Source organism: Parastagonospora nodorum (genome assembly GCF_000146915.1).
Source record: "Parastagonospora nodorum SN15 chromosome Unknown scaffold_16, whole genome shotgun sequence".
Lineage (NCBI taxonomy): Eukaryota > Fungi > Ascomycota > Dothideomycetes > Pleosporales > Phaeosphaeriaceae > Parastagonospora > Parastagonospora nodorum.
In genome coordinates this window covers 599059-610576 of record NW_001884564.1, presented here as the reverse complement: position 1 = coordinate 610576, position 11518 = coordinate 599059, and the positions used below count along the sequence as shown (strand labels likewise).

Below are 11518 nucleotides of genomic sequence, written 5' to 3'. Positions count from 1 at the left end.
TAAGAGGACGATCAAAAGGTCGAGATTCCGGTGAAAGAGTTCTTCGGTCACGGGAACGCTACCGACGCTGGGAGAGTGGGGCAAAGTTGCCGCAGCAATGCTGTGGATGCAGGCGCGTTGAGTCCGCGAATTCGAGATGGAGAGCGTACCACAACCGCAAGGCTGTAGCGAAGGTTGGGATAGTTCGAGGCCTTGTTAGCTCTCCCTACGATATGCTAATAAGCACATGAATCAATTAAGCTTCGCATATAACATCATAGTTCTTGTCTGCCGGTGCTTGGATCCAAACGGAGCGCACCCAGATTGTGGCGGTACCTCGCGAGGTATCAAGATGGTTGGCCAGTACGTGCCAAACTGCGCTGACGGAGCTGATGTTTGAGCACGCAGCCGCCGCATCCTTTTCTGCTGCGCAATGCGGTGACACTCTCCGCTTCCGCACATGAACATCAAGCGTCGCGTAGGGCTGATACGACGAACCGCCAGTTCATGCGTTATCCAGGACACGGGAAGCTGGTATGTGGGGGCAAGAGAGTTGAACTGAGTTCCGCCGCTGCCCGGCACGTGACATGCTATGTCATCCCGAAATTTTGGATGTCGGAACTTCGCGATTGAGCCCGACGGTGGTTTGAGTCCACACCCACGCGCATAAGAAATGCTTCGGCCTCGCACTGTTCGACCGCTATCGCGCGGAATATCGCAGGCCTCATCAGGACTCACAAAATCAACAAGATGCAGCGGTAGGAGAGGACTGGCAACGGCCGTTGCGGAGGAGAAAGATCCCGTCGAACTCGACCAAATCACCACACTACCAAATGGAATCCGTGTTGCGACCGAAGCTCTGCCAGGGCACTTCTCTGGCATAGGAGTGTATGTCGATGCCGGTTCAAGATACGAAAACGATGCGTTGCGTGGAGTTAGTCACATCATCGACCGGTTGGCGTTCAAGTCAACGCGGAATACAACCGGTGACCAGATGGTGGAGAAGATGGAATCATTAGGAGGAAACATACAATGCGCCTCTTCCAGAGAGTCTCTGATGTACCAGTCCGCAACATTCAATTCCTCCGTAGCCACCACCGTCGCCCTCCTCGCTGAGACGATCCGCGATCCGCTCATAACTGAAGAAGAAGTGCAGCAGCAATTGGAGACGGCCGACTACGAGATTGGCGAGATATGGAGCAAGCCAGAGCTGATATTGCCTGAACTCGTACACATGGCAGCATACAAGGACAACACACTGGGCAACCCATTGCTCTGCCCCAAAGAGCGATTACCCTACATCGATCGTAACGTCGTCGAAGCATACCGCAAGGAATTCTACAAGCCCGACCGGATAGTCGTCGCCTTTGCCGGCGTGGACCACAACGAAGCAGTCCGCCTGTCAGAGCAATACTTTGGCGACATGGCAAAGGGCCAAGGACCAGCACTCGGAGAAGACACCTCAGCATCGCGCTCCGCCCCCCAACAAATCTTCACAGCAGACCACCCTACGCCCACTGGCGCACCACCCCAAACCTCCAAACTCCTCTCCAAGATCCCCTTTTTCAAAAACCTCTCCACATCCGCCACATCCAACGCCTCCGTAAACTCCTCCTTCGACCTCAACTTCCCCCCAATCGACACCTACCGCGCGCATCCCACTACACCGGCGGCTTCCTCACTCTCCCACCAATCCCACCCCCGCTAAACCCCACGCACCCACGCCTCTCCCACATCCACCTCGCCTTCGAAGCCCTCCCCATCTCCTCGCCCGACATCTACGCGCTCGCGACCCTCCAAACCCTCCTCGGCGGCGGCGGCTCCTTCTCCGCCGGCGGGCCAGGCAAAGGCATGTACTCGCGCCTCTACACCAACGTGCTCAACCAACACGGCTGGGTCGAGTCCTGCATGGCCTTCAACCACAGCTACACGGACTCTGGGCTCTTCGGCATCGCCGCGAGCTGCGCGCCCAGCCACGTCGCGCAGATGCTCGAGGTCATGTGTCGTGAGCTGAAATCGCTCGGCGACGAGACCGGGTATGCGATGCTCAAGGCTGGCGAGGTCCAGCGCGCGAAAAATCAGCTCCGCAGTTCGTTGCTGATGAATCTTGAGAGTCGCATGGTGGAGCTGGAGGATTTGGGCAGGCAGGTGCAGGTTCACGGCAGGAAGGTTGGGGTCAGGGAGATGTGTAGGAAGATCGAGGCTGTAACGGTTGAGGATCTGCGCAGGGTTGCGAGACATGTGTTTGGCGGGGAGGTGAGGAATGTTGGAGAGGGGAGTGGGGCGCCGACGGTGGTGTTGCAGGAAGGTGAGATGGAGGGACTTAAGCGCAGGGATTTCACGTGGGATGATATACAGACCAGGATTGCGCGGTGGAAGTTGGGGAGGAGGTAGATAGGATCAACAATAGATGAAGTGTACGATATCAGCGGCGATGTAAACATAACATTAGGAGAGAGTGACTAGGAATTGCTTGCTGTTTGAGTACTGCTACTGCTTGAAAGTCTACTCTTGAAGCTGGGTATCAAAGTTAAGACATTCCACCAATCCGAAGCTCATGCTGAAGAAAGACCCTAGTATCGCCATGGTATCCGCAATCGTAAACACTTTTCTCTGAGATCAAGTAGTGGTATCTGCTTGTCGTTATGCTGCCGTGCCCTCATCCACCCATTCAGACCTGAGTCATGATGCTCTGGAGTCCAATGTCTGCTGCAAAGTCCTCGTCGTCGTCCATTTCCAGATCATGGATCATCATCGCATTCTTAATATGCGAGACGTCGATCGCGAGAATGTCTGGTGTATGCGTCTCGACGGCTTCTTCTGTGAGTGCCACACCACCTTCGACCTCGACTTCGCTACCGCGAGATACGCAAGAGTACATCGTGACGTTGTCCGAGGTTGTCGTCTCGTTAGAGCTATGCTCGTTTCGCACGTTGTTCGAGGCGCCAATCGGTGAAATCATAGGAGCGTTCTCGTAAGTCAGAATATCCGTACCCGCCATGACATCAATTCGCTCCTTCTCTTTTCGCACCTTACGCAGAGCCGGAAGGTCGAAATCGCCGATATCATGAGCCTCGCTCGAGTTGCGGACTGTACCGGTGTGAGGAACAGGTAGGGTGATGTTGGAGCCCTCAGAGCTACTATCTCGATTCGGGCGGAAGATTCCTTGGAGAGCTGACTTGAGGCCCTGGCGGCTGAGGCGGTAGGACTGTCGGGACAGGTCGCGAGCGATGTCCTTGGAGTTGCGGTGCCCCATCATGTAGAAGCGACGGCGTGGGTGACGCTGTGCAGAGATCTCGTCGAGGTCTGTCTGGGTGGTCTTGAACGTAACGCCACTAGCCGTCGACGTGGAGGTAGAGGCGGTAGGTGGAGCGTCAGTAGATTCGCCCAGTGAGGTTGCAGTTGGCAAGCTAAGAGGCGCCGTGTCAGAAGTTGAAAACGAATGTAAGCTCCGGCGTGTATTTCCAATGGTTGCCATGATCTTTGCAGACTTGGTGGGAAGACAGTCGGCATCCTCTCGAGTCATAGGTGTGAAGTCCGCCGCTAGAACAGATTGGAAAGAGATGTGTACGCGGTCGCGGTAGTATGGACGACAGGTATGGCAGGCGCGTATGGCGCACGCTGGAGTCTGATGATGTGTTAGTTGGATGCTTTCAAGTCTGCCCTGGCTTTTTGGAGTACGGAAGCCTGAGAGAGAGATATTCGGAACCTGGCTTACCGCTTCCTTCTCGGGTGTGCTGTTCTGTGCACCATCGTGGTTCGAAGGTGCCTGGGCTAAAACTGCCAGTGTAGCTGCTGCATCATTTATCTGGCTGGCCTGTAGTGAGTCCGAAATGATCTGGCGAAGCTCCTTCTTCTGTGTCTTGATCTTCTCCAACTGTGATCTCGTGTAGTGCCCTTGCTCTGCCGTAAGGATGACACTCTCACTGAGCCCAAGGCATTCAAGTTCTAGCCGCATATCAGACTTGACAACCTCGAGCACACCCTTCTCGACGTCTTTCGTGAGTAGGTCACGTAGCGACTGCGTAACCCAGTCTTGGCGACACTCGTACAGGAATCCAATCGGGGGCGAGCGACCGCAGACATCGCAATGCTGATTGCGTCCGTACACGCGGTCCATGTCCAGATGTGTACAATTCGGAGCACGACTGCGCCTCGGCATCTTGCGGGCCTTGATCTGGTCAACAAGGTGGCGGAGGTTGATGTCAACGTTACCTACTCGCATCATGTGCCACGCGAGGTGGGGGTTGAGGCGTGGTGTAGGCGGAGGTCCCAAAAAGTGGAGGGTGAGAAAGGCGATGTTGTCGTTGCGATGGAGAGGGTAGCCGCGACCTGAGCGGAACAACGCGTGAAGGCGCAAGTTCACAAACCGGGAAAGATCTCAGCAAGGTCAGGTAGGAGCCAGATACTCAGACAGCTTAAATCGCTCAACCAGACAAACAGAAGGGTCAGAAAAACATGGCACCGCCTATTGCCTCACGGCTGCCAGCTTTGCGCTGTGTCACCGAGTCGGAGCCTGCGACTATGATAATCGAGAGCACCTACCTCCACGAAGCCAGTCTTCTTAAATGTTGGGATGGAAGCAAACGGCAGGGTTTGTGAATGCGAGAATGCGCGGTTGTTGTGCAGTCACGCCCCACCTCATACAAACGGTCCTCACAAATACACATAGCGAACACAATGGGCTTTCACCTTTAATTTGAGGGGCCACGCCAGATAAGTAAAATGAAGATTGACTGTGTAGAGGAATGAGATACGTCATATTCTTGTGATGTAGGAGCTGGGGACATTTATGGAGAAGCTGAGGAACGTGTTGGCGTGGGGAAGTTGGGGTCACACAAAACAACGAGGGTGCCTACCAGACCGAACATCTTATGTTTTGCAAAGAAGTAGCTGCCCTACTTTCGAAGTTGTGTTGCGGTCATGTTGGGTGCCATTATCAAATTCCCAGGGTAATCCCTCGAAGAAGTCTGCGCTGATATGTGACATGTCACGAACGCGAGTCGCACGCGATTATGACAGGCTAGCGTGGCTCGCGCAGCACAATCGATTGGTGATAGTGCGGCAAATATAGGTGTTTTCTTGCTCTCAATGAAGGTCGTGTGTTAGAGCCTGATGTCTTGTTCAAAGCATTTGTCGCCGTCCCCCGTCGTAGGCAGGGTGTCGGCGGATGCCGAAGCACTATCCGTTATCGCTCAAGCAGCTTTCCGAGGTATGCAGGGCCGAGGGCAGGCGGTCATGGTGACACAGATTGGGACTGCTTGAGAGGCCAAAGTGAAGACGAGTTCAGTCATCTCTGATAGCAGACCCGGGGCGAAGAGAAGAGCGGAGCCGAGGTGTTGCGTGTCAGATCACGACACCTACCTAATCCCGCACCAGACGGTTAGCGCGCTAAGGCAGATTGGGCCGAGGAAGCGGTCCAGCTTGTTGTCCCAGCCATCCGTACCGTCAACAACAGCGCATCCGCCCCCATCTAATCCCTCCCCACTCCACGCCGCTGCAACACCTCGCTGGACGCGCCCAATTCCCGAATAATCGCCGTCGCATACGATTGAACGCGCCATGTCGGTCAAGTTCGAAAAGGAGACGGTCAAGTCGACGACGGGCGCCGTGGCCGATGCGGCCTCCAAGGGAAAGGACGACTTCATGCACGAGGTCGGCCAGGCGCTGACCAAAGGCGGCGGTCCCAATGGCTATCTCCAGGTGAAGACCAATACAGCGCGAAAGTCAAGTTTGCATGTGTTGTGCTAACGGCTTCGTAGGCATACCTGAGGCAGCTCCAGAGCAACCCTCTGCGCACCAAGATGCTCACATCCGGCACTCTGTCCGGTCTGCAAGAATTCCTTGCCTCGTGGATTGCGCATGACAGGAGCAAGAGCGGCCACTACTTCACCTCGCGTGTTCCCAAGATGGCCCTCTACGGCGCCATGATCAGCGCGCCCCTCGGCCACGTCCTCATCAGCATGCTCCAGAAGATCTTCCAAGGGCGCAAGAGCTTGAAGGCGAAGATTATGCAGATCCTCGTCAGCAACCTGGTTGTGAGTGCAAGATGAATTCTCAAGGAGGCGTAGAGCTGACCACACCAGATCTCCCCCATCCAGAACAGCGTGTACCTCGTTTCAATGGCGCTGATCGCAGGCGCTCGCACCTTCCACCAGGTCCGCGCGACCGTCAAGGCTGGCTTCTGGCCTGTGATGAAGGTCAGCTGGGTGGTTTCTCCCATTTCGTTGGCCTTCGCCCAGCAATTCCTCCCCGAGACCACCTGGGTGCCCTTCTTCAACATTATCGGGTTCATTATCGGAACCTACATCAACGCACACACCAAGAAGAAGAGGCTCGCTGCCCTGAGGCGCAAGCACTACGGAGACGGTGGCAGCAGTGGCAGGAGCCAAGTCGGCGGACGACCCGGAGACGAGTACGGCCGTCCCGATGACCGCCGTCTCGACGACCGCCGTCCCGATGATCGACCGCGTTACTAGACAGCGGCAAGACGTAATAATGGACACTCGATATCCATTCCTCACAACTTTGATCGGTAGCATCCCAAATTTGTCCCCGTGATGACGCCGTGTTGGTCGTGGGTCACAGCGACGGAACACGTAGGAATGGAAACGGCTTCTAAGCACCCACTGCTTTGCCATCGGGCATCACCACATCTTCCGCAATCTAGAGTAGGAGCGCATCCGACGACGACTTTGTATATCCCTTGTTTTCATGTGCGATGATTGACATATTTAGTTGGTGTTCATTTCGGCGCGACTAAATACATAACTTTACCAATACCTCATCTTCATAACTCTCAGGTCCCGGTACTGTGCGTCCAGCGTTTGACCATGCTAACGGGTCAGATCTTGTAGCGAGCCCCGGCGTAAATTTTCACGCAACACGCGACAACACTGGCGGACCAACAGTTGTTTGTCAGGGATCGCATTCGTGGCACGGCATCGACACCCAGTGCGACCGGGCGCGCGTTGCACACCTTGTACTCGTGAAACTCTAGTATATTCGACTTGCACGCACTTCAGCATCAACCTTCGACCCAACACAGAATCAGGGCCCTCGATGCGCTCCCTGGGCCCAATTGAACGGTTTGACAGCAAACGTGCGCACTTTCCACGCGTAGCATACCTATGATAACAACTGCCAAGTTCGTGGCCGCATTGTAGAGAGTCTGCCACATGACCTTCGGTCCACCAAGCAGCCTGGGTTCGTATGAAGACCGGTTCTCCAGCGGTCTCTCATATGATGCACTTCAGCACTACTACTCTGACTCAGAGGCAGATCCATACGTGCGGCGACGAAGTGGCCTCTTCAAACCTGTATCTGCTGCCACCTCACTTTTGCAAGACCCTCATCTCAAATGCGACAGAAATCTTGGATGGAACATCGACTGGGCTGTTGCTTTCATCGTCGACCATCTAGATAAGAAGACAGATGCTGCTGAGTCTCTCCGAAGCATACGTATCAAGGCCGCCCAGCTCGAGAGAGATGGCCTCAGCACAGATACGCCCTACCGCATCTTTAACAAGCTCGATGAGGTTCTTTTCGCTGGCCATCTCAAGAACGCCGTCTATCTCGAGAGCGACAACCTCGGTTGTGATGTCTCTGGCGCAACGTACACACAGAGCTGGGGTCGAGTGACTGAAGTTAAGCGCATGTCCATCATCCTGAATCAAGACGTATTAGACTTTGTAACAGCCGGAGACATCGTCGCGATCCTAATCCACCACATGATACACGCCTACTTTCTCGTCGCCTGTGGTCCGCAGAAAGAAGATGAACTCGACTACGGCCGTCTCGCACATGGCTTCCACTTCGGCAAGCTCATGACCGCTATCAAGGAACTCTCCGCCGCGCATGGTAAAGAACACACGACTCTCGAGTTCGGCCACGATATCGGCGAGTATCCATACTTCTCTGATGGATACTACCGCCCGCGCCGACGCAATCCGGACGAGCAAGAAGACAGAGACAAATGGTACTGCACGCACTGCTACTCCAACGTCCCTCCCATCCCCCGCTCCGACATCGACAAATACTACGACAAGTACATCGCCCCCATGCTTGCCCAAACAACCAAATCCATCCGCCTCGCCACCGTATACATCTACAACGACCGTCGCCACGAGATCGACTCCAAACCCCACGCCCACCTCCACCCGCCAACAAAACCGTCGAGCTCATCTTCAAAGACAAGTCCTACCTCGTCGAAACAAAACACCTCGACAACCTCCTCAGCATCCAACGCGCCTTCCTCGTCACATCCTCGCGCTTCCTCAAACTCGACGCTAAAGACTTGTCTGAATCGACGTTCCACCGCTTCCTCGAGTTCATACACACCGGCTGCTATCGGCCGGAAATCCCGTATTCGTTGTCTTCGACACGTACCAGCGCGCCGATTATCAAACCAAGCACATGTGCAGCGTCGCCTGTACTCGCTGACATCGCACTCTTCAACTTCGCCAGCACCTTCGATATTGACGAGGTCGCATCTTACGCGATGAAGCGCCTGCACAGCTATCCCGAAATGACCGAGGATCCCCTCGCCGCACTCCGCGAAAAATACACCAACGGCGAACCGCCCAAGAAACTGAAAGCCTGGGTGCGCGCGTTCTTGCTCGATGCGCCGGAGAATGCGCCAGCGCAGTGTAATTTGGTCAAGCTGGAGAGCGAGATGTGGCCGTGGCGACGCGGGTTTTTGAATTTGTTGGAGGGGTGTGGCGGGTTGGAGAATGAGGTTCGGAAGATTTTGGAGGAGGGGAGGGGAGGGGCTGGGGTGTGGGTGGGCAAGGGGGTGCGTCGTTGGGATATGGATGTGGCTCGGTGCTTTCGATTGGGGGGAGGGGGGTTTCCATTCCAGCAACAGCATCAACAACAACAACTCCTTCTCGGTGGGATGAACACGCCTTCTCTCCCATCACTTTCCCCATCTCTGGGCTCATCGCTAAACACACCCAAACCTTGCCAGCCTCCTCAACACCACTAATGCAGACTTCTCCAGCGCGTTTGAACTCGAGCAGCTCAAGAATATTCAGCGGCTGAAAATCAGGGAGCTTGAAAGAGAGCAGGAGAAGGTGAGGAGCAGGGGGAAGGAGAATGATAGGAAGCGCGAGCTTAATGGGCAGTATGCTGTTGCTGCGGCGATTGAGGCGTTGTATGGGAAGCGTGCGGGAGGATATGTTGAGAGTGGTGATGAGAGGTATTAGGGGGAGTGGGGGAATGGAATTCATCACAACTAACTTGCACTCAATGCCTCCCCATTCGTTGATTGCTGCATATAAATTGTTTCGTTGATGAATTCATTCGAAGGTTTAGTATGCATCAAACACCAAGGTGTAATAAATCTCACGCGTCCACCGCTTTTCAACACGTGATTTAGGAATTCAGTATTCATTAACTACCAAGGTTCGACAAGAACATCCAGTGTGTCAAACAAGTTCAATCGTGGTCCAGAGGAAGCAAAGCACAGGATAACAAGGACATATCACTCTAGTGATATGCTCCGGTTCCACCAATGATCCCGCCAAGTTTAGACATTAGACATCCTAGTGCCTACCAGGAGGTGGGCCACCATACTGCTGCTGACCAGGGTAACCACCTCCTGGAGGCGGTGCGCCGTACTGGCCCGGACCGCCCTGTGGTGGCTGGCCATACTGGCCTCCCTGGGGAGGGTACTGGCCAGGAGGAGGAGCACCATACTGACCGCCTGGCGGAGGAGCACCGTACTGCTGGCCCTGGGGCGGCTGGCCATACTGACCACCTGGCGGGGGTGCGCCGTACTGGCCCTGAGGTGGCTGGCCGTAACCTTGCTGAGGAGCACCACCGTACTGGCCAGGAGGCGCGCCATAGCCACCAGCAGGAGGAGGGTTAGTCTTCTCATCCTTGGAGTCGTAGCTGCGGTCAATAGCACCGAGAAGGAGCTTGATGATCCAGAGATCGGGAGTGAGGTCGATGGGTGGGTTAGCGCGAGACATTTCGACCTGTTCGTTTTCGTAGTCTAGTCTATCGTTAGTCCAAGCTTCTGAGCTTGATAAATTCAAAGCTTACTGGAAGTGCAGTCCACCATGGGGCCGATCTGCGGGTCCTCGTCGAGCTTGCTGAGGAACTTGGTGGCCATCTCGTCGTTGCCAACCTGGGCGAATTCGAACGCAACACCGCCGCGACCGTATTGAGGGAAGCGCTGCTGAAGGGTGTCGAATGCGTAGCGGATTGTGTCAAAGACGGCGTTCTGCGGCTCACCAGCGGGTTGACCGTCGGTGATGGCAATGACCAAGATAGGCTTCCTCAGCTGACCTTGAGCAGCCTTGGCGAGAAGGATCTCATCAATGACTTTCTTGCGGAGCGAGGTACCCATGGGGGTGAGGCCCTTGAACTGGACTCCACGCATAATCTGTTCAATTTGGGCCTCATTTGCGCAGCCATCCTGAAGAGGCCTGCCTCCCTGGTCGCGGACGCCGGAGAGATCGGTGTTCATGAAGCGGAGAGAGATACCGTCCTGGTCGAACAAAGTCGCAGCAAAAGAGACTCGCTCCAGAATAAGGCGCAAGTCCTTGATACGGCTACCCTCCTCTTCGAACTGCATGGATCCACTGTCATCAATGTACAGAACAATGTCGTAGAGGGCAAGCTTGACGATATCGTTGGCAATCTCTTTTTGCACGCGCCATCGCTGGATTACTTGGTTGACTTTTCCAGCAGCCTGCTGCGCGATCTGGTCAAGGAACAGGTGAGTTGGGAGGGTAGAATGTCTGGAGACCCTTCTCCTGGATACAAGCCTGGAGAAGCTGCTTGTAGCCTTGGACCTCGGCGGGACTGCCTTGAACCTGCTGAGGTGCGGGAGGACCTCCGTACCCGCCCTGGGGCGGTGGAGCTCCGTACTGCTGGCCACCCTGTGGAGGCTGACCTGGTGGTGCGCCCTGCAAACTCAAGTTAGCACAAGTTGCTTTGTTAATAAAATTCCACGTCTTGCTTGCTCTGCACTGGTGATACGTGATGAAATGATAATGACGAGGGAGATAGACGAACATATGGCGATTGTGGGGGTTGTTGGCCGTAGGGTTGTCCATATTGTTGTTGTTGACCGTACGGGGATGGAGGAGGATGGCCATATGGCGCTTGCGGTTGTTGGCCATATTGACCTTGTTGCTGCGGTGGCTGTCCATAGGGCTGCGGAATTTGAGGCTGGCCATATTGAGGTTGTTGCTGTCCTGGGTAGGGCGCCTGGGGATACGGCGAAGACATTTGGCCCGGTGGTGGAGGTGGAGGAGGTCTGTTGTATCCTGTTTGCCCTTGAGGATATGGCGAAGATGGCGAATATGGTTGTTGGCTGCCAGGCTGAGGATAAGGTGACTGTGGTGGTGCTTGAGAACCGGGGCGAAGTGGCACCGGCGGTGCGGGTTGTTGGCCGGGATATGGACTGGTAGCCTGGCCTGCCGGAGAGGGCTGGTAGGCGCTGTAGCCCGCGCCTGCAATCTTACCTGAGAGAGGCATTTGTGGCTGTGATAAAGGTGTGGCTACAGAAGTAGGTCGAGGTTGAGTC

At 55.1% G+C, this 11518-nt stretch overlaps 5 protein-coding genes across 5 annotated transcripts; 3 read left to right on the top strand and 2 right to left on the bottom strand.

The window, feature by feature from the left end:
• The first annotated feature begins 649 nt into the window (after positions 1-649).
• On the top strand, positions 650-2431 carry SNOG_10235 (hypothetical protein). Its single transcript, XM_001800462.1, has 2 exons — positions 650-1628; positions 1733-2431. Exons 1-2 carry the CDS (start codon positions 653-655, stop codon positions 2371-2373), a joined length of 1617 nt encoding a protein of 538 aa, XP_001800514.1. The 5' UTR covers positions 650-652; the 3' UTR covers positions 2374-2431.
• Positions 2432-2650: 219 nt separating this feature from the next.
• On the bottom strand, positions 2651-4204 carry SNOG_10233 (hypothetical protein; the record flags this gene model as incomplete). The annotated part of the gene is made up of 2 exons (XM_001800461.1): positions 2651-3289; positions 3698-4204. 2 exons carry the CDS (start codon positions 4202-4204, stop codon positions 2651-2653), a joined length of 1146 nt encoding a protein of 381 aa, XP_001800513.1.
• A 1283-nt stretch (positions 4205-5487) lies between these two features.
• Positions 5488-6555, top strand: SNOG_10232 (hypothetical protein). The gene is made up of 3 exons (XM_001800460.1): positions 5488-5682; positions 5742-6017; positions 6066-6555. Exons 1-3 carry the CDS (start codon positions 5542-5544, stop codon positions 6456-6458), a joined length of 810 nt encoding a protein of 269 aa, XP_001800512.1. The 5' UTR covers positions 5488-5541; the 3' UTR covers positions 6459-6555.
• A 602-nt stretch (positions 6556-7157) lies between these two features.
• On the top strand, positions 7158-9185 carry SNOG_10231 (hypothetical protein; the record flags this gene model as incomplete). Its single annotated transcript, XM_001800459.1, has 3 exons — positions 7158-8097; positions 8172-8765; positions 8971-9185. 3 exons carry the CDS (start codon positions 7158-7160, stop codon positions 9183-9185), a joined length of 1749 nt encoding a protein of 582 aa, XP_001800511.1.
• Positions 9186-9350: 165 nt separating this feature from the next.
• Positions 9351-11168, bottom strand: SNOG_10230 (hypothetical protein; the record flags this gene model as incomplete). Its single annotated transcript, XM_001800458.1, has 4 exons — positions 9351-9976; positions 10027-10678; positions 10704-10882; positions 11066-11168. 4 exons carry the CDS (start codon positions 11166-11168, stop codon positions 9525-9527), a joined length of 1386 nt encoding a protein of 461 aa, XP_001800510.1. The 3' UTR covers positions 9351-9524.
• Between the last annotated feature and the right edge of the window lie 350 nt (positions 11169-11518).